Source organism: Lissotriton vulgaris, chromosome 2_1 (assembly GCF_964263255.1).
Source record: "Lissotriton vulgaris chromosome 2_1, aLisVul1.2, whole genome shotgun sequence".
Lineage (NCBI taxonomy): Eukaryota > Metazoa > Chordata > Amphibia > Caudata > Salamandridae > Lissotriton > Lissotriton vulgaris.
In genome coordinates, this window is record NC_141687.1 from 249,171,781 (window position 1) to 249,192,476 (window position 20,696).

General features: G+C 51.0%; 1 protein-coding gene across 6 annotated transcripts in view; it reads right to left on the minus strand.

Annotated features, from left to right (window-relative positions):
- The window catches only part of CUEDC1 (CUE domain containing 1), a 673,926-nt gene that overhangs the window by 144,577 nt on the left and 508,653 nt on the right, over window positions 1-20,696 (minus strand). For all 6 annotated transcript variants that reach the window (XM_086954843.1, XM_086954846.1, XM_086954848.1 and 3 more), the window contains one exon: window positions 5,931-6,114. In XM_086954843.1, the coding sequence (XP_086810969.1) occupies window positions 5,931-6,114 (184 nt within the window). The remainder of the gene's footprint in view (window positions 1-5,930; window positions 6,115-20,696) is intronic.

A 20,696-nucleotide genomic window follows, 5' to 3' on the forward strand; every position in this document is an offset into this window, starting at 1 on the left:
GGTAGAAAATCTGAGAGCCTGAGCCTCTGAGGAGAACATTCTGGAGGGTGCTGTCGCCTGATTGGCTGTAGTTTGGACTGTATATAATGACGTGGACAAGTCATAAATGTGGAAGGTTTTTTTTCCCTTTTAGTTTCTGGTTGCTTTACTTCCTGGTTCTATGTTACCTATGTTATGGTTATTATGTGCATAATTATTGCTTTTTTAGGTACCATGGGACTCCCACTCCAACGACGGGGAATGATTCAGGCATGTGAATCTATGAAATATACCCCAATACTGGAGAATCTACCCTACATCCTACCAGCATTCATTCAGGTGCCTTTCATGTGTTACCTCCCAGCCCTCCATTACAGGGACTGTACTCCACAAGCCATTAGTGGCAGCCATGAGGGTGTTACCAAACATGGGCATTTTTTTAATTATTGGTGTCAAGTGGCATTAACTCAAATAACTGACTATTCTAGTATGATCTACTGTATAGATGGGCTGCTTCTGTGACCTGACCAAAATGATGTTATCTTTGCATCTGCATCTTGGACGAGTTTCTGTATTTGAAACTGACCTCTTCCACATTATACCTGGAATTGACCCGTGTGCAGAAACAAACTAACAGAAGTTGGTCTTAAGGAGTGCTGCTCAGTGACTACTTGCCAAGAACACAAGCAATACATTTAAATCAATATTAGGTTTCCTAGATTATTTTTTTGTCCTCACCATGACCATACAAGAAATCGAGAACATCAGTATTCTGGGCAGAGGGCTAGATGAGCCCTCTACCATAGAGTTGACTCTTTACCACATGCAGAGTGGTGTGAAAGGTGTTCGGTGGCTAAACGCTTGGTAGCACACAAACTAATCTCTCCCAGACCCCTCCGGGAGTAGAGAACTGAATACTTTGATTTAAACAATAATTCAGTTGCTTTCCGGAGATACTGTTTGAGAGGCTTTTAAAACTGTCATAACAGGTAAAGCAACAGCCTATATTAAAAGTAATACACAAAACTAGGGAGATGGCATAGCTCGAATATTACATTACTACGATAGCTCACCTCACACAATGATCCTATCTCTCTCTACCTTGACTCGATTAGGGTAGGATGGGGGAAAAGCAACACGGAAGAGGGGTGGGTGGGAGGGGGCAAGACGTAACACAGAAGGGGTGGGTGGGAGGGGGTAAGAAGCAACACAGAAGGGGTGGGTGGGAGGGGGTAAGAAGCAACACAGAAGGGGTGGGTGGGAGGGGGTAAGAAGCAACACAGAAGGGGTGGGTGGGAGGGGGTAAGAAGCAACACAGAAGGGGTGGGTGAAGGGGGTAAGAAGCAACACAGAAGGGGTGGGTGAAGGGGGTAAGAAGCAACACAGAAGGGGTGGGTGGGAGGGGGTAAGAAGCAACACAGAAGGGGTGGGTGGGAGGGGGTAAGAAGCAACACAGAAGGGGTGGGTGGGAGGGGGTAAGAAGCAACACAGAAGGGGTGGGTGGGAGGGGGTAAGAAGCAACACAGAAGGGGTGGGTGGGAGGGGGTATGAAGCAACACAGAAGGGTGGGTGGGGGGAAGAAGCAACACAGAAGGGTGGGTGGGGGGGAAGAAGCAACACAGAAGGGTGGGTGGGGGGAAGAAGCAACACAGAAGGGTGAGTGGGGGGAAGAAGCAACACAGAAGGGTGGGTGGGGGAAAGAAGCAACACAGGGTGGGTGGGGGGGAAGAAGCAACACAGGGTGGGTGGGTGGGGGGAAGAAGCAACACAGAAGGATGGGTGGGTGGGGGGGAAGAAGCAACACAGAAGGATGGGTGGGTGGGGGGGAGAAGCAACACAGAAGGATGGGTGGGTGGGGGGAGAAGCAACACAGAAGGGTGGGTGGGGGAAGAAGCAACACAGAAGGGTGGGTGGGGGGAAGAAGCAACACAGAAGGGTGGGTGGGGGGGAAGAAGCAACACAGAAGGGTGGGTGGGGGGGAAGAAGCAACACAGAAGGGTGGGTGGGGGGGGAAGAAGCAACACAGAAGGGTGGGTGGGGGGAAGAAGCAATACAGAAGGGTGGGTGGGCGGGGGGAAGAAGCAATACAGAAGGGTGGGTGGGTGGGGGGAAGAAGCAATACAGAAGGGTGGGTGGGTGGGGGGAAGAAGCAATACAGAAGGGTGGGTGGGTGGGGGGAAGAAGCAATACAGAAGGGTGGGTGGGTGGGGGGAAGAAGCAATACAGAAGGGTGGGTGGGGGGAAGAAGAAACACAGAACGGTGGGTGGGGGAAGAAGCAACACAAGGGGTGGGGGGAAAAGCAACACAGAAGGGGTGGGTGGGGAGAAGAAGCAACACAGAAGGGGTGGGGGGAAGCAACACAGAAGGGGTGGGTGGGGAGAAGAAGCAACACAGAAGGAGTGGAGAAGAAGCAACACAGAAGGGCTGGATGGGTGGGGGAAAGAAGCAACACAGAAGGGCTGGATGGGTGGGGGGAAAGAAGCAACACAGAAGGGGTGGGTGGGGGAAAGAACCAACACGGAAGGGGTTGGCGGGTGGGTGGGGGGAAGAAGCAACACAGAAGGGGTGGGCGGTGGGTGGTCGGGGAAGAAGCAAAATAGAAGGGGTGGGTGGGTGGTCAGGGAAGAAGCAACACAGAAGGGCGGGTGGGTGGTCGGGGAAGAAGCAACACAGAAGGGATGGGTGGTTGGGAAAGAAGCAACACAGAAGGGCTGGGTGGTCACGGAAGAAGCAACACAGAAGGGGTGGGTGGGTTACCGGGGAAGAAGCAACACAGAAGGGGTGGGTGGGTTACCGGGGAAGAAGCAACACAGAAGGGGTGGGTGGGTTACAGGGGAAGAAGCAACACTGAAGGGGTGGGTCGGTGATCGGGGAAGAAGCAACACAGAAGGGGTGGGTGGGTGTAGGGGGGTAGAAGCAACACAGGTGGGAGGGGTAGAAGAAACAGAAGGGAGGGGTGGGTGGGAGGGAGGGATAGAAGCAACACAGAAGGGAGGGGTGGGTGGTAGGGGTAGAAGCAACACAGAAAAGAGGGGTGGGTGGTAGGGGTAGAAGCAACACAGAAAAGAGGGGTGGGTGGTAGGGGTAGAAGCAACACAGAAGGGAGGGGTGGGTGGTAGGGGTAGAAGCAACACAGAAGGGAGGGGTGGGTGGTAGGGGTAGAAGCAACACAGAAGGGAGGGGTGGGTGGTAGGGGTAGAAGCAACACAGAAGGGAGGGGTGGGTGGGAGGGTAGAAGCAACACAGAAGGGAGGGGTGGGTGGGAGGGTAGAAGCAACACAGAAGGGAGGGGTGGGTGGAGGGGTGGGTGGGAGTGTAGAAGCAACACAGAAGGGAGGGGTGGGTGGGAGGGGTAGAAGCAACACAGAAGGGAGGGGTGGGTGGGAGGGGTAGAAGCAACACAGAAGGGAGGGGTGGGTGGGAGGGGTAGAAGCAACACAGAAGGGAGGGGTGGGTGGGAGGGAGGGGTAGAAGCAACACAGAAGGGAGGGGTGGGTATGAGGGGTAGAAGCAACACAGAAGGGAGGGGTGGGTGGGAGGGGAAGCAACACAGAAGGGAGGGGTGGGTGGGAGGGGAAGCAACACAGAAGGGAGGGGTGGGTGGGAGGGGAAGCAACACAGAAGGGAGGGGAAGAAACACAGAAGGGAGGGGTGGGTGGGTGTCATTCTCTGTTGTTCTCTTCTGGAATGTATTACTGAGAAAGTCAATGAGAATTCTACCAGTGTCCGGTGACTTGGTGAAGGGCTGAGGTTCTGTTTATCAAAGTTGCTTTTCACTTACCTTCATTTACCATTATTAATCTGCTTTTCCATACAGATGACAAGGACATAATACATCTAACGTTTGGTTGGTGGCCTCAACAGGTCGATGAAATGTCCTCATTCAGTCTGGAGCTTCTTCTGCCCCTTGTGCGCCTCCTTGGCTGGGGTTACCTCAGTTGCTGCTGGGCCTGGCTGGTTGGCAAGCCTCTGTAAACTGCAGATTGAGAATTCCATCCTTGGGCCAAATAATAGACTTGCTGGAAGGCAATGAGTGCCATGCGTGTCATGTAGGGGGCAATCTGGCATGAAGTCAGTGCAGTGGAACCATACTGGTTGCGTGTTCTGTACTTAGGGTGATGCTATGGTTTGCAGGCTATGTGACGCTCAACGGGAAACTTTGGCGTAAGGTTTTATGAACAGACTCTTCTCTCAACCTTGGCTGAAGCCCTGAAGTTAAGAGAGGAGCAACGGAGAAGGAACATGTGCTGACATCTAGGAGAGTTGCAAAAAGAACAGTTGATGGACAGAATGCAGAACAAGGTCATACATTCACCCCAGTACAGAGATCTGGGCCTAATTCCATTGTTTTTTTGCTCACCATGCAATTCCAGTTTGGACCCAGCCTATGCAAATCAGTCTTGACCCTCCACCCAATGGGAACAGTCCAGCCCAAACTGCCAGGCCATGATGGGTACATTATTTGAACTCTGATGCCGTTATGAAGCTTTTGCAAGAAAGAAGAGAATAATATTGTAAGTCTATCTTACCGATAATGGCGTGCAATTTTATTTAACAGAGATGGAAACATTTTTCAGGAATTGAGGAACTGTACATATGAAAGGGGCATCTTATAGGACTTAATATAATGGAATAGTTGAACCCTCGATTGTACATTAAAAGAGTTTATTCAACATGCTAGTGTCTGATGTATATAAGAGTATTTACTAAAAAGATTGGTTCATCATTAGACTACTGGTAAGACCCACTTTGAGTTATTCAGAGGAGCGAACCATGGGCGTAAGCTTGTTCCTGGGTGGATGGACTGAAGGAAGGTATGTGTTATTTTGTCTGCTGAAATTTCTTGGAGGGTGAGAGAGAAGTTGAAATAAAAACGTAAGGAGAATTTATATTTTCAAATGGTCACCAGAGACAGCGGTGAGTGAAGGTCAAGGCACTAGTAGGATGTGAGAAATTCTCAAAATGTACTAAACCATGTAGAGTGGTTAAGTTGTTTAAAAACTCTGAAGAAGAATTTGGAATCACAGTAGGACTTAACTGTTCAGGACATTACATTTCATGTAATTTATCTTTCAGATCTATTCCCTCAAGGAGTAAAGAATTGTAATTAAATGGAAGAAAAGATGGTGATAAAGAATATATTGGGAGAAGAGTTTCTAAAAGACCGGGTTATCTTAAAGACTTTGTTCAGGAAACTGTATTTATTTTGTACTTTAAATTTCTTAACGTGCAAGGAGCTACTTTTACGAATATTAACGCAAGCCAGACAACTTTAAGGGCCTATTATTTGTAAAAAGCGTTTGTCTGCATTTCTGGGGAGGACCATCTCTTTGAGGTTACCCTGCATATTGATCTGTCGGCCTTGAGTAGTTGAACAAAGGACACGCTGGTTGAATAAAGTGAGAATTTTTTTAATTCCTCATCATAGACATCGCGTCACAGAAATACCTTAGGCATACACAATTAAAATAAAAGACATTGCATGCTAGCAAGCCGAGCTCTCGTTTAATGTGTGTGCAGTGGTTGCTGAAGATGCCATGCTCAATTCACTGATTAACTCTGTACACTAACATGGCCACCGGCAAAACAAGACCAGCCTCCTGCAATCGAGCGGGTGCCCATTAAATATTCAGTCTCCTTCATGCAGTTTAATGACAAATGTGTAGTGTTGAAGGGCCGCTGCTGTGAGACAGGCTGGTTCTGTGTTATTGAAAGAGAGAAGAGATAATCAGTAGTGGAGCTGCTTCAACTCCCAGGAGCAGCTGCCAGGCGCAAAGAGGCAACCACGGTGTTTGCAAAGGAATGTCAATAGATGGACAAAGCGCAGGGGGATGGGAGGCGGCTCAGCCGTCAATCTCTTAAATGGCAGAGTAGATGGCGACCAGGATACATTTTAAAATAGCTTCTTAGTTTAATAGATTGTCAGTGACCTTTTCAGAGCGTCCCTTACCTTTTTCAAGCGCTAGGAGAAATTCCCGATTTCTTTGGAGCTCCCTCATAAACTCCTCATTTTGCAGAAAGAGGGCGATCCGCTCATCTTCCAGGTACTGCTTCATCTTCCTCTCTTGCTCCAGGGAACCCTGCAGTTTTTCTCTGCTTTCACACCGTCCTGGAGGAGAGGAGCTATGGGAGTTCTGAAAGGAATGAGAGCAAAGTCACATTCACCTACCGGCTCTGGTCACGTGCGTCTCCCAAAGAAGCTTTGATGTGTATGTAAAAGAGTGTTGAAGAGGGCCATGCCGTTAAACAGTTCAGCCTTCTGTGGCCCTTACAAATCAATCGTACATTGGTAAATTCACAAAGTCTGACTAAGATATGTATGGAAAGGGATTGTCGTAGTTTCAAAGAACCCGTCCGATCCATCAGAACGTAGTATTATAGTGTATTTTTTAATGACTGTTCAACCTTCGATAGGAAATCTTAGGTCGAAAGATTGCTTATTATGTGAAAAAAACAATTAGCTTGGAATAGGCGGAATTTCTGAAACTGTAAACGAGTGCAAGTTCCAAATTCTGCAAACAACTTTTAAAAATATGTTGCTAGCAAAGGGTATATGGTGAAGGGCTTAGGGCCTAGAATGTGTGAGAAGCACTTTGCCCTAAATGGTGTACACCGTTTTAATCATTTAGGGCCATATGTATCAACACACTTTCCCATAGAGACAGAATGGGTAAACCCCTTTGATACACCTGGCCCTTAGTCTCATAATATTTGCAAACATAAGCACATTTTTTAAAATTGTTTTCACATTTTCATTTTCAACCGAAAGAATCAAAGGAAGTAAAGGGTTCATTTTCAAACAAGTTTATTCAATCAAACCGTTTTAAGCATTGGATTTTAATAAAAATAGCTTTTCCCACTATTTCTCAGGTGCTGGCATCCACGAAACAACCTCCCTGACGGCAAAGTTGTGCTCTTGATCTAGTGATGGTACATGCAGAGGAATTAACATTCAAGGCTGTGTCCGAAGCAGACTTCACTGGAAGGTCAGTGGCAGCATGAAAGGTGGTCACCAACAGTTTCCAAAACTGAGGCAGTGTAGGTGATACACAGAATGTGGTGCCTTAGCCATCAAGGAGAACCAACTTCCCATATGGAGAAACAAACATGTGGAGACTAGTTCTACATCTACTGCTACTTGGATAGAGCCCAAAACCCACTCGGTCTCGGATACCTCACAGACTACTCGCTCAGCAACAGCTGTGCGAGTCCCAGGGAAGCGGAGAATGGAATGCAGGAGATTACTGAGAAGTGGGTGTCGACAGCGCTCCCTGTGGCTAGCCCGCTGACCCCCTGCATTAAAGCTGCCCCGCAACTCGCCTTACAGGTCTGGACTGGCGCCTGCTACTTTAGACTGCACAGTCATGGGTCCCATCCATGCGCCTTCAAAGGCTCACACTGCCCCCCCCCCCCCCCCCCCCCCCCGCCCGAGTATATGTTTGGCCAGGACCCTCTTCTCTACAGAGCACTCTCACCCCACCAGCTCCATCATACTACGTTCAACCGACCCTCGGTGAAGGGGGTGGAGCAAGTGTGGGCAACGTGTGTACAACCTGGCTTGATCCCCAGTGCAGCACGAGATCTACCTGCATACTACTTCACGCTGCCTTCGCCCACCACCACACCCCCCGCCTTCAACCCCTACGGCCAGCTCTGGACCCATCTAGGTCCAAGATCACCGCGAGTGAGTGCAATAGCACCCCCGAAGGCAAGGCTGAACGAGCACCGCAAGAACCCAGGCAATTGCGAGATCATGCTCTGTAAATATGTTTGTCCAACCCTAATCACTTCAACTTTATTTAAAATACATTTTTTTGTTAATTTGCAACTTGTATATATGTTGCTCTAACCACAAGTATCCGTAGTAGACATGTACTTATATTCTTTTTGAGTTCAGAGGTTATCTGTTTCGTATCTTTTATGTAATTCTTGTACTCTGAAGTCCTTATGTAATGTAACTGGTTCTATTGTAGAGCGCTCCAGCACCTTTGGTTAAAGTTCACAATATATAAAAATGCTTAAATAAATAAATACCTAGAGCAGGAGACAAGAATGAGACAAAGGTCACAATGCCTGAAATAGCCAAATGTGCAAGGAACTGCCAAAGGCCAAGTTTTTTTGCCTTCTCTCTTCATTCCAGTCTATTAAATTGGGACCTTGGGACATACATGTGTTCCTGCTGTCTTGCTAAACAAGACGCCTGAACTGAATAGTGATATTAAGGGGTGTGATTTAGGATTCAATAACTATCAGAAAGCTACTGTAGTTCCTTCAGAACTATGTAGCAGTATGCAATTGTAGATCCTAATTTTTTTAGAAAGTTATGAATGCCCAGACCACGCAACAGCCTCGATTGCTGAATCCTGTTGGAGGCACTAGGGATCCATCATTATTTCGATCTACAACAAGGCTTTCTGTTTCACTGGCAACTGCACAGTACAGAGCCTACCAGAGTCCAAAAGGCACTGCTCCTCATGAAAACAAGTACTGGGAACGCCAATAGATATCGTCTTTGGGACCTACTGGCTTTGACAGCTTCCTTAATGCTCTGTAGGATGTCTAAAGAAGAAAATAAAATAAACCTATGATGTGGCTGCTGCGTTATTTAGCAGATGCATGCACCAAGCATGTGAGCTGGATCGATATATATATCTTTTTTAATGTAGGAAAGTGTTTTTTTGGGGGAGGGGGCGGGGAGAGAAGCAGCCCAGGGGAGCCAGCCCGGGGGAGCTGACGCAATGGGGACAGTGGGTGGAAGAACAACGGGGGGTACAGATGAAGAAAGCAACATGGAGGGGGCTGGTGGGGAGAAATGAAAAGCAAATGGACGAGAAGAACTGCAACATGGAGCTGGGGAAGGGCAAGAAAGTTAAGGGGGTGCCGCTCGGCCCCCGCACGTATGGCAGGTCACCAGATCCCCCCTTCTTGGTGGTTGCAGAGTCTTGATGACGCGGCGGGCGCGCCCCACCCCCGATTGGTGCCTGCAGCCGCGTTTGACCCGGTGGGGAGGGGGGGGGACGAGGCCGGAACAGTGGGAATTGGTCCGCCCCCATTGAGGTTAAATGGCCGGGAGAGCGTGGGAGGCGCCATCTTGTTCCCGCGCTCTCCCAGGCCTGCACCGTGCCCCAGAGGGCTGAATAATCTTTTATTCTTTTTTCATCCTTGTACAGGTGGAGTTTCCTTCGAAGAGCAGCTTGGCCTGAGTCCATTTCGGAGGTCGGCATTGGGAGCAGCGAGGGCGGCATTACGGCGGAGGCCGCGTGGGCCGGCAAGGTTTTGTTCCCGTCGGTGGCGCTGATTTTACAATCGAGTGAGGATCGGCACGTTGTCGGGCAGCAGTTAGCTGGAGGTTGCGGTAAAGGGGCTGCGTGAGGCACGAGTCGCGCAAACGGTAAGGCATCGTTGGGGGGGCGCCTTTCCGGAGCTCGCAGCGGGGATTTGCTAACTACGAGAGATAACTGGCTGTGCTGCAGGTAGTCGGCACAATTTTAGTGCGTGAAGCAGGGTCAGCCTTGGCAGTACGTGGATGGGAGACTAAATAACTCCTATTTGGCATTTTAGTTTTGAAACCAGCTGTTTTTGATAGTTGGAAAAATCCCTCAGCCCAGTGAGTGGCTAAAACGACGTAATTGTTTTGTTTTGGGGCATTGAGGCTGCACGCAATTTGAAGAGCGCTGTTGTAGGTGGTGTCATTTTAAGCAATTTTTAGGCACACAAAGTAAACGCGAGAGCCTTAGTTCGTTCCTCATTAGGGCTGTGGCTGGCCAAGTGGTAGGGTAAAGAGCAAGCGAACGCTGTGAAACAGTATTGTGCCATATTGGCTATTGTGCCACCCAAAATTTTATAACACCGGTAATGATTATTGTCTCAGGGGACTAGGACATTTCACAGGTCTCTCTGGTTCACGGCTCACTTGCTGGAGTGCATGGTTACTTGGAGTATTTGTTAATTCCTTTTCTCTTCGCAGAATAACCACCGTACAGGGGCAGCTGGTGCTGAAGGGCTGGTAGCAGCTGGTGCTGAAGTGCTGGTGCTGGGACTGACGAAGGGGGACACAGGCGGGCCTGCATTTCACTGCTTCTGGAGGGCCGCCGGGCTAGAGTGTGCTCGCCCAACACCCAGGTTAGCTAGTGTGTCTCGCGGTCACAGTTGCGTGGTGCTTACGGCCGGCATGTGTTCCTCCATCTTTGAACAGGTACAAGAGCACATCGTGCTCATAAGTGTGGCATAGGTATAGGCTGTTTACTGTTTTAAACAGAAAAAGAAAATGTCTAGTGGTTGTGGCGCTAAGCGTTCCCGCTTGGAGCTTATGCTGCAGGGTATGATGCGCAAGATGACAGCTATGGACAGGAGACTGGGGAGAGTGGACCAGTTGGGTAAGAACGTAGCGGAGATCTCACAAAGGTTGGATGACCAGGTGGGGCCATCTGGGAGACCCAAGCGGGTAATAGTGTCACCGCAGCCCAGGGGAGAGTTTGATGCGTTACCTAAGCGGGTCAGGGCAAAAAGGGGTAGTGGTCGGGCCCAAAGCCACAAGTACCAGGGGGGTCCCCAGGAACAGTCCCTGAGGGGGGACCGCCAGGCCGGTAGCACCCATACCAACGCCACTAATACCGATGAGTATACCGGTGATACCGGCTCTAGCCACACCAGCGCCAGCCCCATACACAGCGCCCTTGGTTGTCCCACCAGTAGTTCCAATGGGACCAGTGGTGATCCCGGCTCCTCCCCTGGTACATGACATGGGATCCCCCACCCCAGTTAGTGCACCTCCAGGGGTGGGTCAGGTGCCTCCTGAGCTGGCAGCCCAGATAGCGGCAGTGCTCCCCTGGCTAGGGATTGGGGGGATGTTACCGTCCTCGGTGGGCGCTAAGGAGGTTGGGGAAGATCCCTCCGCAGAGGCTCAAAAAATGGTAGCAAACATTTTGATTGCTAAGGGTGGCGGGGAGTGCCAAGCGCGCCTATTTCTCCTCAAGCAACAAGTTCGGACAGCGGCGCTGGAAAGGACAAGAGTGTTGAAACAACGCGGGTCGTAGAAAGTGGTAAGGAGGTGGCTTTGCCGGTGTTAGGGGAAGGTACAATACCCTCCAGGAGGGAGAGTCTGGCCCAACATGTCCCACAAGCAGTGAAGGAATTGATTTGGGCGGGCAAATATGTCTATTTGTTTTCCTTGCTGGTGGATCACAGGGAAATGGAATATGTTAAGACACAGAAGGACTGGATGTTACCTAGCGAATGGCGGAGCCAAATGGCAAGATTCAGGGTGGTGGAGTCACTGATCAATTGGATCAGGGCCTTTTCTGTGTTTATGGCGATCACAGCAGGGCGTTCCCCTAATTTGCAGGCAGAGATAGAATTACTACGTTCAGTGACAAATATGGGGGGGGAGGGGGAATGGGTGGAAGGAGTAGGACACGACCTTCAGGAAAGCTAAAGAATTTGACCAAACTTTATCCTGGGATAGGGTCGATCCGTCTCATGGTATGGCCAGTTTACGGCCGGGCAACCAGGGGGTGCGGGCCCAAGCTGGAACAAGGGTTACCCGTCCAAACCCCAGCAGCCCTTTCGGTATGCACAAGGGGGTGAAACGGCAGGTAGAGCACAGGGCAGTGGGGACCGAAAAGGGGTATGCTGGGATTTTAACAAACATACATGCACTAGGGCAGCAGGCACATGTAAGTTCAAGCATGCATGTTCCTTATGTGGCCACCCTTCCCATCCAGAAACAACATGCAGCGCAAAAAGTAACACCTCTGGGAACAGGGGAAGAAGGAAGCAAGATTAGGGTGGGGGGACCTGCGCGTAGCGCATTCACCCATTGACATTCTGGCTATGACTCCTTGGCTGGACAGGTACCAAGACCAGGCCTCTGCGAGGATGTTGCAGGAAGGTTTTTCACACTGCTTTAGGATCCCAGCAGGGGGATATCAAGGGACATCAAAATGTAGGAATCAACTGTCAGTTAGGCATAACCCAGTGGTAGTGGCAACAAAGATCGCCAAGGAGCTGCGCCTGGGGAGGACAGCGGGTCCTTTTAATGACATCCCTGCACCTAACTTTGTTTGCTCGCCCCTCGGCGTGGTCCCAAAGAAGGAGAAGGGCGAGTACAGGCTCATCCATAACTTGTCAGCACCTAGGGGCGCATCATTAAATGACGCTATCAATGGGGACATTTGTAGCGTTAAGTATGTGTCTTTTGACCAAGCAGTGGAGATGTTGAGGATTCTTGGGCCCGGGGCCCTGATGGCCAAGTCAGACATTGAATCTGCATTCCGTCTTCTGCCAGTACATCCCCTAGATCCGCATCTGCTAGGTTTCGCATTCCAAGGAAAATTCTATATGGATATGTGTATGCCCATGGGTTGCTCTGTCATGTGCTTATTTCGAGAAATTCAGCTCCTTTCTGGAATGGGTTCCGAGGCAAACAATGGGACACCATTATGTCATGCATTACCTAGATGACTTTCTTGTTCTGGGCGCAGCGGGATCACAGGAGTGTGAGTGGGCATTGCAGGAATTTTGCATCCCCATGCGTGCTTTTGGGGTTCCGCTAGCGCCTGGGAAAATGGTAGGGCCAGCGACATGATTGGAATTTCTAGGCATAGAATTGGACTCAGTGGAGGGCTGTTTCAGGTTACCCAAAGAAAAAATCAGGAAGTTCAAAACGGCTTTACAGAAATGCTTGTTAAAAGAAAAGGTGACACTACAGCAGCTACAGCAGACTGTGGGGCAGCTGAATTTCGCTCTAAAAGTAATACCTATTCTCCCACTCAGTCTCGCAGGCCATGACGAGCCTGCGGGAGCAACACAATCTCACTAGGAGGTTGTCGTCCGAGGTTCGCCAGGACATGCGTATTTGGATGGCATTCCTGGAGGATTTCAACGGCAGAGTGGTGTGGTGTGGTCCCCCCACAAGGTCTGCTGAGTTAGGTCTAAGGACTGATGCGGCGGGCAGTGTGGGGTTTGGCGCCATACTTGGAAACAAGTGGGCGGCCCAACAGTGGCCGGTTTGGTGGGAAGGGATTGGTTTGACAGCTAACATCGGATTTTTGGAGCGGTTTCCAATATGGGTTGCATTGACAGTTTGGCCCGAAGAGTTGTGTAACCAATCCGTGATCTTCTGGTCCGATAACATGACCGTAGTGGAATGTATCAGCCAGCCGGCGACACGGTGTAAGTTTATACTCCGCCTCATGAAGGAAATTGTGTTTATTTGCATGAAATTGAATGCCCAGTTTAGGGCCAAACATGTCCCGGGGTCGCTGAATAACGAGGTTGACGCACTCTCTCGCTTTAAGATGCAGGTATTCAGGGAGCACCTACCATCTGTGGAGGCAACACCGGCACACTTCCCAACAACACTCTGGCAAATTGGTGGCCCCAGTTACAGGACCTCGTGGCAGCTAGCATAGCGCTCAGGACAAGGACAGCTTATGAAGGGGCGTTCATGTCTTATTGCTACTTTTTGGGTCAAGACTGGGCATGGAAGTGGGATCAGGAGGGGAACTTTACCCAGTACATGGATACATTATATAAAGAAGGGTGCTCCGCAACAACAGCTAGCAGACACAGGGCATCCGTTTCTTTCTTTGCGCAGCTAAAAGGGACCAGGGATCCCACAAACAGTTTCATAGTGCGGAGGGAACTGAGAGGGTGGCGGCACCTGAAAACAGCTGCCACTGATCCCAGACAACAGATAGGATTAGACCGATTGGGATAATTATTGTATGCCTTGTCTGACACCTGTAGTTCGGCAGGGGAAGTACTTTTATTCAGAGCCGCTTTTTCGTTGGCCTTCTATGGGGCATTACGGGTGAGCGAATTGGTGGCTAGCAGCAAGCGGGACACGCTGGGGAATCTGCGGCTGAAACACACAAGGATACTGGATGATACGCCGTTTATCACCATACTCAAATCTAAAACTGACCAGGAGGCCCGGGAGGATAGCTTGGTATTCCACCAGGCACGGACTAATCCTTGCTGCCCAGTGTCCCATGTAGAGTCCTTCATCAAGCAACGAGTAGGCGTGGCGGGGGGAGCATTGTTAATGCATGCAGATGGTACCCCATTGGCCAGGTTTCAGTTCCAAAGAGTGTTAATGCAAATGCTACTTACCAGTATGCATCTGTTCTTGGCATGTAGGGCTGCTGACATTCATATCTGTGCATAGTCCGCCACCTAGTGTTGGGTCCGGATGATTGCACATTGTTGTCCTGGAAGAGTCTTCGAAGTATCACGAGATAGGTGGCTCCTCCCCTGGACTACAGTGCGCATGGGCATCGCCTCCATCCCCAGATTGTTTTTAGCCATTGGCAGAGATGGAGTGAAGAAGTGAGTGATGACCATGCTATGAGCATATGTGTGTATATGAATACATACTGCAGCTGCTACAGGCGCCGGGGAGGAGGGTGGGCGATATGAATGTCAGCAGCCCTACATGCCAAGAACAGATGCATACTGGTAAGTAGCATTTGCAGTTCGAGGCATGTGGGCTGCTGAATTCATATCTGTGCATAGAATACATAGCAGTCCCTCCATTAGCGGCGGCCGCCCGTGCCAGCTGCAGCAGTCTGAAAAAGCGTTTTTAGAACAGCCTGACCAACAGCTGCCTGCTGTTTGGAATGCACGTCTACACAGTAGTGCTTAGTGAAAGTATGTGTGGTAGACCATGTGGCTGCTCTACAGATGTCTTCTAAGGGAATGTTACCTAAGAAAGCCATAGAGGCCCCCAACTTCCTAGTGGAGTGGGCCCTCGGTGGGATAGTGAGAGTGCGCTTAGCTTTAGCGTAACAGATCTGAATGCACTTTACTATCCATCTAGCAATCCCCGCTTTGGAGATTGCATTTCCCTTGTGTTGTGTGGCAAAAGCAACAAAAAGTTGTTTGGTTTTGCGGAAATCTTTTGTCCTGTCCACATAGTACATCAAGGCCCTTTTCACATCAAGAGTGTGGAGCATACGCTCCGCCAGCGTCTCTGGGTTTTGGAAAAACACCGGCAATTCAATTGTTTGGTTCATGTGAAACTGTGAGACCACTTTGGGTAAGAATTTAGGGTTAGTGCGGAGCACCACCCTGTTAGCATGTACTTGGAAGAAAGGTTCTTGGATGGTGAGCGCCTGCAGCTCGCTAACCCTCCGTAGCGATGTAATTGCTACTAAGAACGCAACCTTCCAAGTTAAAAACTGCAGCTCACAAGAGTGTAGTGGCTCAAAGGGAGGACCCATCAGCCTTGTAAGAACCACATTGAGGTTCCATTCCGGGGCTGGTGGAGTCCTTGGTGGAATGACTCTCTTGAGTCCTTCCAGAAAAGCCTTGATAGCAGGGACCTTAAAGAGTGACAGGTGCTGCCTATTCTGGAGGTATGCTGCCATAGCCGACAGGTGAATGCGGATGGAAGAGTAAGCTAGATTACAACGATACAGGTGAAAGAGGTAACATATGATGTTTTGAATGGAGGCGTCTAGCGGGTCAATGCTGTGCTCCACGCAGTAGACGACAAACCTCTTCCATTTAGCCGCATAACAAGCTCTAGTAGTGGGCTTCCTTGCCTCCCGAATGATGTCCATGCAATCGGGCGGAAGATTGAGGTAGCCAAACTCTAGGACTTCAGGAGCCAGATCGCCAGGTTGAGCTGTTGCGGATCTGGGTGCTGAATGTCGCCATGGCTCTGCGTCAGAAGGCTGGGAGTGAGATGAAGCCTTTGATGCGGTACCACGGAGAGTTCCAGAAACGTGGTGTACCATGGTTGGCGAGCCCACGTTGGAGCAACCAGGATGAGCGTCATCGAGTGTTGCCTGAGCTTGCGTGCCACCAGCGGTATCAGAGGTGCTGGGGGAAAAGCGTACGCAAATCTGCCTGACCAGTTCATCCACATCGCATTGCCCTGTGATTGGGGGTGTGGGAATCTGGCGGCGAAGCTTTGGCATTTTGCGTTCTCCTTTGTGGCGAACAGGTCTATCTCTGGATGACCCCACCTTTGGAAGTACGGTTGGAGTACTGATGGATGTATCTCCCACTCGTGCATCTGATGGCTGTGCCTGCTGAGCAGATCCGCCATTTGATTGTCCTTGCCCGGGAGATGTTCTGCCATGAGGAAGATGTTCCTCTGAATGGCCCACTTCCACATGCTCTGAGCCAGATGAGACAGCTGTGGAGAGTGTGTACCCCCCTGCTTCTGGATGTAGTACATGGCCGTCATGTTGTCCGTCCGGATCAACACAACCTTGTTGCACAGATGTACTTTGAATGCCTTTAAGGCCATGAAGATTGCCATCAGTTCCAACACATTGATGTGCATCTTCCTTTGCTGAAGTGTCCATAGTCCCTGCACAGTGTAGTGGAGTACATGCGCTCCCCATCCCTGGAGAGAGGCGTCCGTCGTCAGGATGATCTGTGGGACAGGCTCTTGGAATGGTCGGCCCTTGCAAAGGTTTTGTGGATTCCACCAATGCAGAGAGTTGTACGCCCGACCGCTCACCAACACTAGGTCTGTCAGTTGCCCATGAGCCTGAGTCCACTGACGTGCTAGGCACTCCTGAAGCGGACGCATGTGTAGTCTCGCGTGCGGGACAATGGAGATGCAGGAGGCCATCATGCCTATCAACTGCATGAACACTTTCGCTGGAAGCGAGTGTTGGGGTCTGAATCGTTGGATCAGTGCCTGGATACTGGCGATTCTCACTGAACTCGGCTGCGCAGTGGCTGCCAGAGTGTCGATTGTCGCGCCCAGATACTGTCGCACGTGGGCGGGCTGGAGATGGGACTTTGGGTAGTTCAGAGAGAATCCCAGATCGTGCAGGAGGTGAATGGTGCGTGACACGTGGTCTACGCACTGGTGTTCCGTCTTTGCCTGAATAAGCCAGTCGTCTAGGTATGGAAAGACATGGACGTGCTGGCGACGGAGATGCGCCGCCACAGTCGCTAGGCATTTCGTAAATACTCTCGGTGCCGTGGTGACCCCGAACGGCAGGACTCTGAACTGGTAATGCTGGTTTAAGATCGTGAATCTGAGATACTTTCTGTGGGAAGGATGCAGGGGAATATGGAAATAGGCATCCTTTAGATCCAGCGTTGATAGGAAGTCCCCCTGCTGAAGCAGGGGAAGCACCTGCTGCAGTGTGAGCATATGGAAGTGCTCCGAGTTGATGTACCAGTTCAGGGGCCTGAGGTCCAGGATCGGCCTGAGTGATCCGTCCTTTTTGGGGATCAGAAAATACAGGGAGTAAACCCCTGTTCCCCGTTCTTGCAATGGAACGAGCTCTATCGCCCCTTTTTGCAGCATGACCAGTACTTCTTGCTGCAACAAGGTCAAGTGCTCGTCGGACATAGCACGGTTTCTTGGCGGTATGTCCGGTGGAATGGACGTAAGTTCTAGACAGTAGCCGTACTGGATAAGAGACCTCACCCACCTGTCCGTGGTGATGGACCTCCACGCCGGCAGGAACTGCTGGAGTCTCCCCCCGACAGGTGTTGTGTGATCGGGGGGAAGTGACAAGACGTCACTGCTTGTTGGAGGCGGTGGACCTGGAGGCATTGTTTCCACGTCCCCTGCCTTTGATATTATTGCCTCTGTAGCCACCCCTGCCCTTGTTGTTGTTATACGAGGACTGGGTGTTACCCTTGTAGTATTGCGTGGACTGGGAAGCCTGGCCCCTCGAGGTGCCTCTTGAATTGGAGCGCCGAAAGGAATGACCCCGAAACTGCTGGCTTTGTAAGGCCCCCATAGACTTAGCAGTTTCGGTATCTTTTTTCATCTTTTCTAGGGAGGCATCCACCTCAGGGCCGAACAGATGGTCAGGATTCACTGTTTGACCCAGTATTGTTGTTTGTATGTCGGGTTTGAACCCCGAAATCCGAAGCCAGGCATGGCGTCTAAGTAACACGCTTGTATTGATAGCCCTGGATGCAGTGTCTGCCACGTCTAAGGCACATTTAATGGATGCATTTGTAATGAGTTTACCCTCCTGAATGAGCATCTCCCCCGCCTCCTTGTATTGGTCAGGCAAGTGTTGCAGGATGGCCTCTAATGTGTCATAATGGGCTCTATCATAACGTGCAAGCAGTGCTTGAGTGTTAGAGATCCTCCAGATGTTCGCTGCCTGTGCAGCAATGCGCTTGCCTGATGCCTCAAAGACCTTGGACTCTTTGTCCGGGGGAGGAGCATCACCAGTAGTCTGTGAATTCGCCCTCTTTCGAGCGTTGGACACCACCAGGGAGTCCAATGGTAAGTGTCCCTTAATATACGTGGGATCCGAGGGCGCCGCTTTATATTTTCTGTCGATGCGAGGATTGACCACCCGCGCCCGGGTGGGCTCCTTGAATACCTCCTGGGCATGCTTCAGCATCCCTTTAAGCATCGGTAGAGTCTTGACTTGTTTTTCGGCTACTGAGAAGGTGTCGACTAAGAAGTACGCATCCACGGGGTCCGAGTGCAGTTCGACGTCGTGGTTTGCTGCAGCCCTCTCTATTAGGGCATTGAAGGCCGCCGAGTCCTCTGTCGGGGACGTCTTTGCGGCGAAAAGTTGAGTGTCCTGACCCGACTGCGGGTCGTCAGCGTCGCCTCCCGCTGTCCAGGGCACCTGCTCCTCGTCCGGATCCGAGTACGCAGGGTAGGTGTACTCGTCCTCGTCCTCGTCCACATAAGGCGCGGGGGAATGGACCGGCGAGTGTTCCGGGGCTTGTGGAGACAGAGGTTCCATCAGAGCCGAAGAATCCGTAGAGTACCTCTTGTTCTTGAGTGGAATCCTAAAAGGTTCCAAGGTCGGCTCCGACGTAATCTTCCGTTTGAGGAGCGACAATTTTCCGGTGTTTGCGTCGATGATCACCTCACGACGTTCCTCCACCGCAAGCGGCTGGAGCCGAAGCTTCGACACCACCAGAGCAGCTTTCGGCGTCAATACCTCCTGTGAGTGTCCACCCTGTTTCGGCGCGAAGGCCTTCGGCGTCGTCTTGGGTGGAAGGGTAAAACGAATGGGCGTTTGTTCCTTAGCAGACTTCTGCGCGGCTCGAGGCACTACAGTGTCCTGGCTGGGAACCACAGTGGACTGTTGGATCCTCTTCAGGGAATCCTCCACCTTCTTTGTAAGGGACGCCGAGGGCTGAACCGGCTCGAGCGACTCGTCGACTTCGATAGCCCGATCGCCGATAGGCCTCTTCTTCGGGGCCGACGCCCCATGGGCATGCGCACCATCGGCGTGACGCTTCTTCGAAGAAGTCTTCGGGTCCGCGACCCCTTTCGGTGCCGATGCGGCCGCATCGGAGGCCTTCACCTTCGGCGCCGACCCCGATGGCTTCGGGTCGGCCGGTTTGGCGTGGCTCTTCAAGTCGGCCATTTTGGGTTTCGTGGAAGTTGACGCCTCCAGAACCTTCTTCACCAACGCCACTTTCAGTTTCGGTTTCGCATCCGAGGGTGCGAGACCAGTTGGTTTCACTTTCGTTTTCTTCATAGAAATGTCCGTGACCGGGCCCGGAGGCGGGGACGTAGGACTCATTGTTAGATCTTGGGTAAGGCCCGAAGGCGATCCCTCGACCTGGGCCGTGTAACGGGGAGTAACCCCGGAGTCTTGTTGGGGATGCTCTTCCTCCGAGCTATCACCCATCGTGGGACAAGCCCGGTCGTCGTCCCCTACCTCGTCGGAGACTTCGTCGTAGGCCTCATCAACCGCGTCGCCGGTCTCTTCATCGGACGCGGGGCCAGAGTCCGACCCTTGTACGTCGTCTTCTCCCTCAACCGATTCCTGGAAGATGTCATCAGGTGGGGGTGCCGAAGCCGACAATTGAGCCTGGAGCCGATTAGCCCGGCGAATCTTTAAAGTTTTCTTACTCCTAAATTTCGAACACGCCATGCAAGTGTCCTCACGGTGATCCGGTAACAAGCATGTATTGCACACGGGGTGCACGTCGAGGTGCGAATATTTAGAGTGACACAGCGGACACTTCTTGAATGGAGTCCGCTCCATAGCAAAGGGTGTAGTGTAGGCCCGTCCGCGTCGAAAGCACGTGGAGGGGCAGTAGGAGATCGGAGCTGAGAGTCAGTAAGAAACCCGAACGCAACTATACCGACGCCCAGCCTAAAGACCTTTTGGTCTCGAGTAAAAGTAGAACAACTATCGATTCCGATAGAGGGAACCGAAAACACATCCGAACCCGATGGCGGAAAAAAACAATCTGGGGATGGAGGCGATGCCCATGCGCACTGTAGTCCAGGGGAGGAGCCACCTATCTCGTGATACTTCGAAGACTCTTCCAGGACAACAATGTGCAATCATCCGGACCCAACACTAGGTGGCGGACTATGCACAGATATGAATTCAGCAGCCCACATGCCTCGAACCAATGACAGTTGGCAAGGCTGCATTAAATCCTAAAGACTTTGGGAGACATTCATTCAGAATAGGAGCAGCCACGGAAGCATAGGCTAGAGGTTTGCAGGCTAACTGTGTAAAAAGGATTGGAAGGTGGTCCTCCAACTGTTATAAACGTTATGTGCGATTGCACACATGTTGTGAGGTGATAAATAAGTTACGCTGACGCCTGTCGTGTGTTTGTTTATATTTTAGTTTCCCAAGCCTGTCAAGCAGGGCGGAAACTATTGCCGGGCCAGCAACAACAAGTATCCTCATCACGACGGACGCAAGAACAAAGGAAGGAGACAAAAGTGGTATGGGTGGTTGGTCACTCATATGTGAAACGCGCTAAACATGTTTTCTTTTCAGGC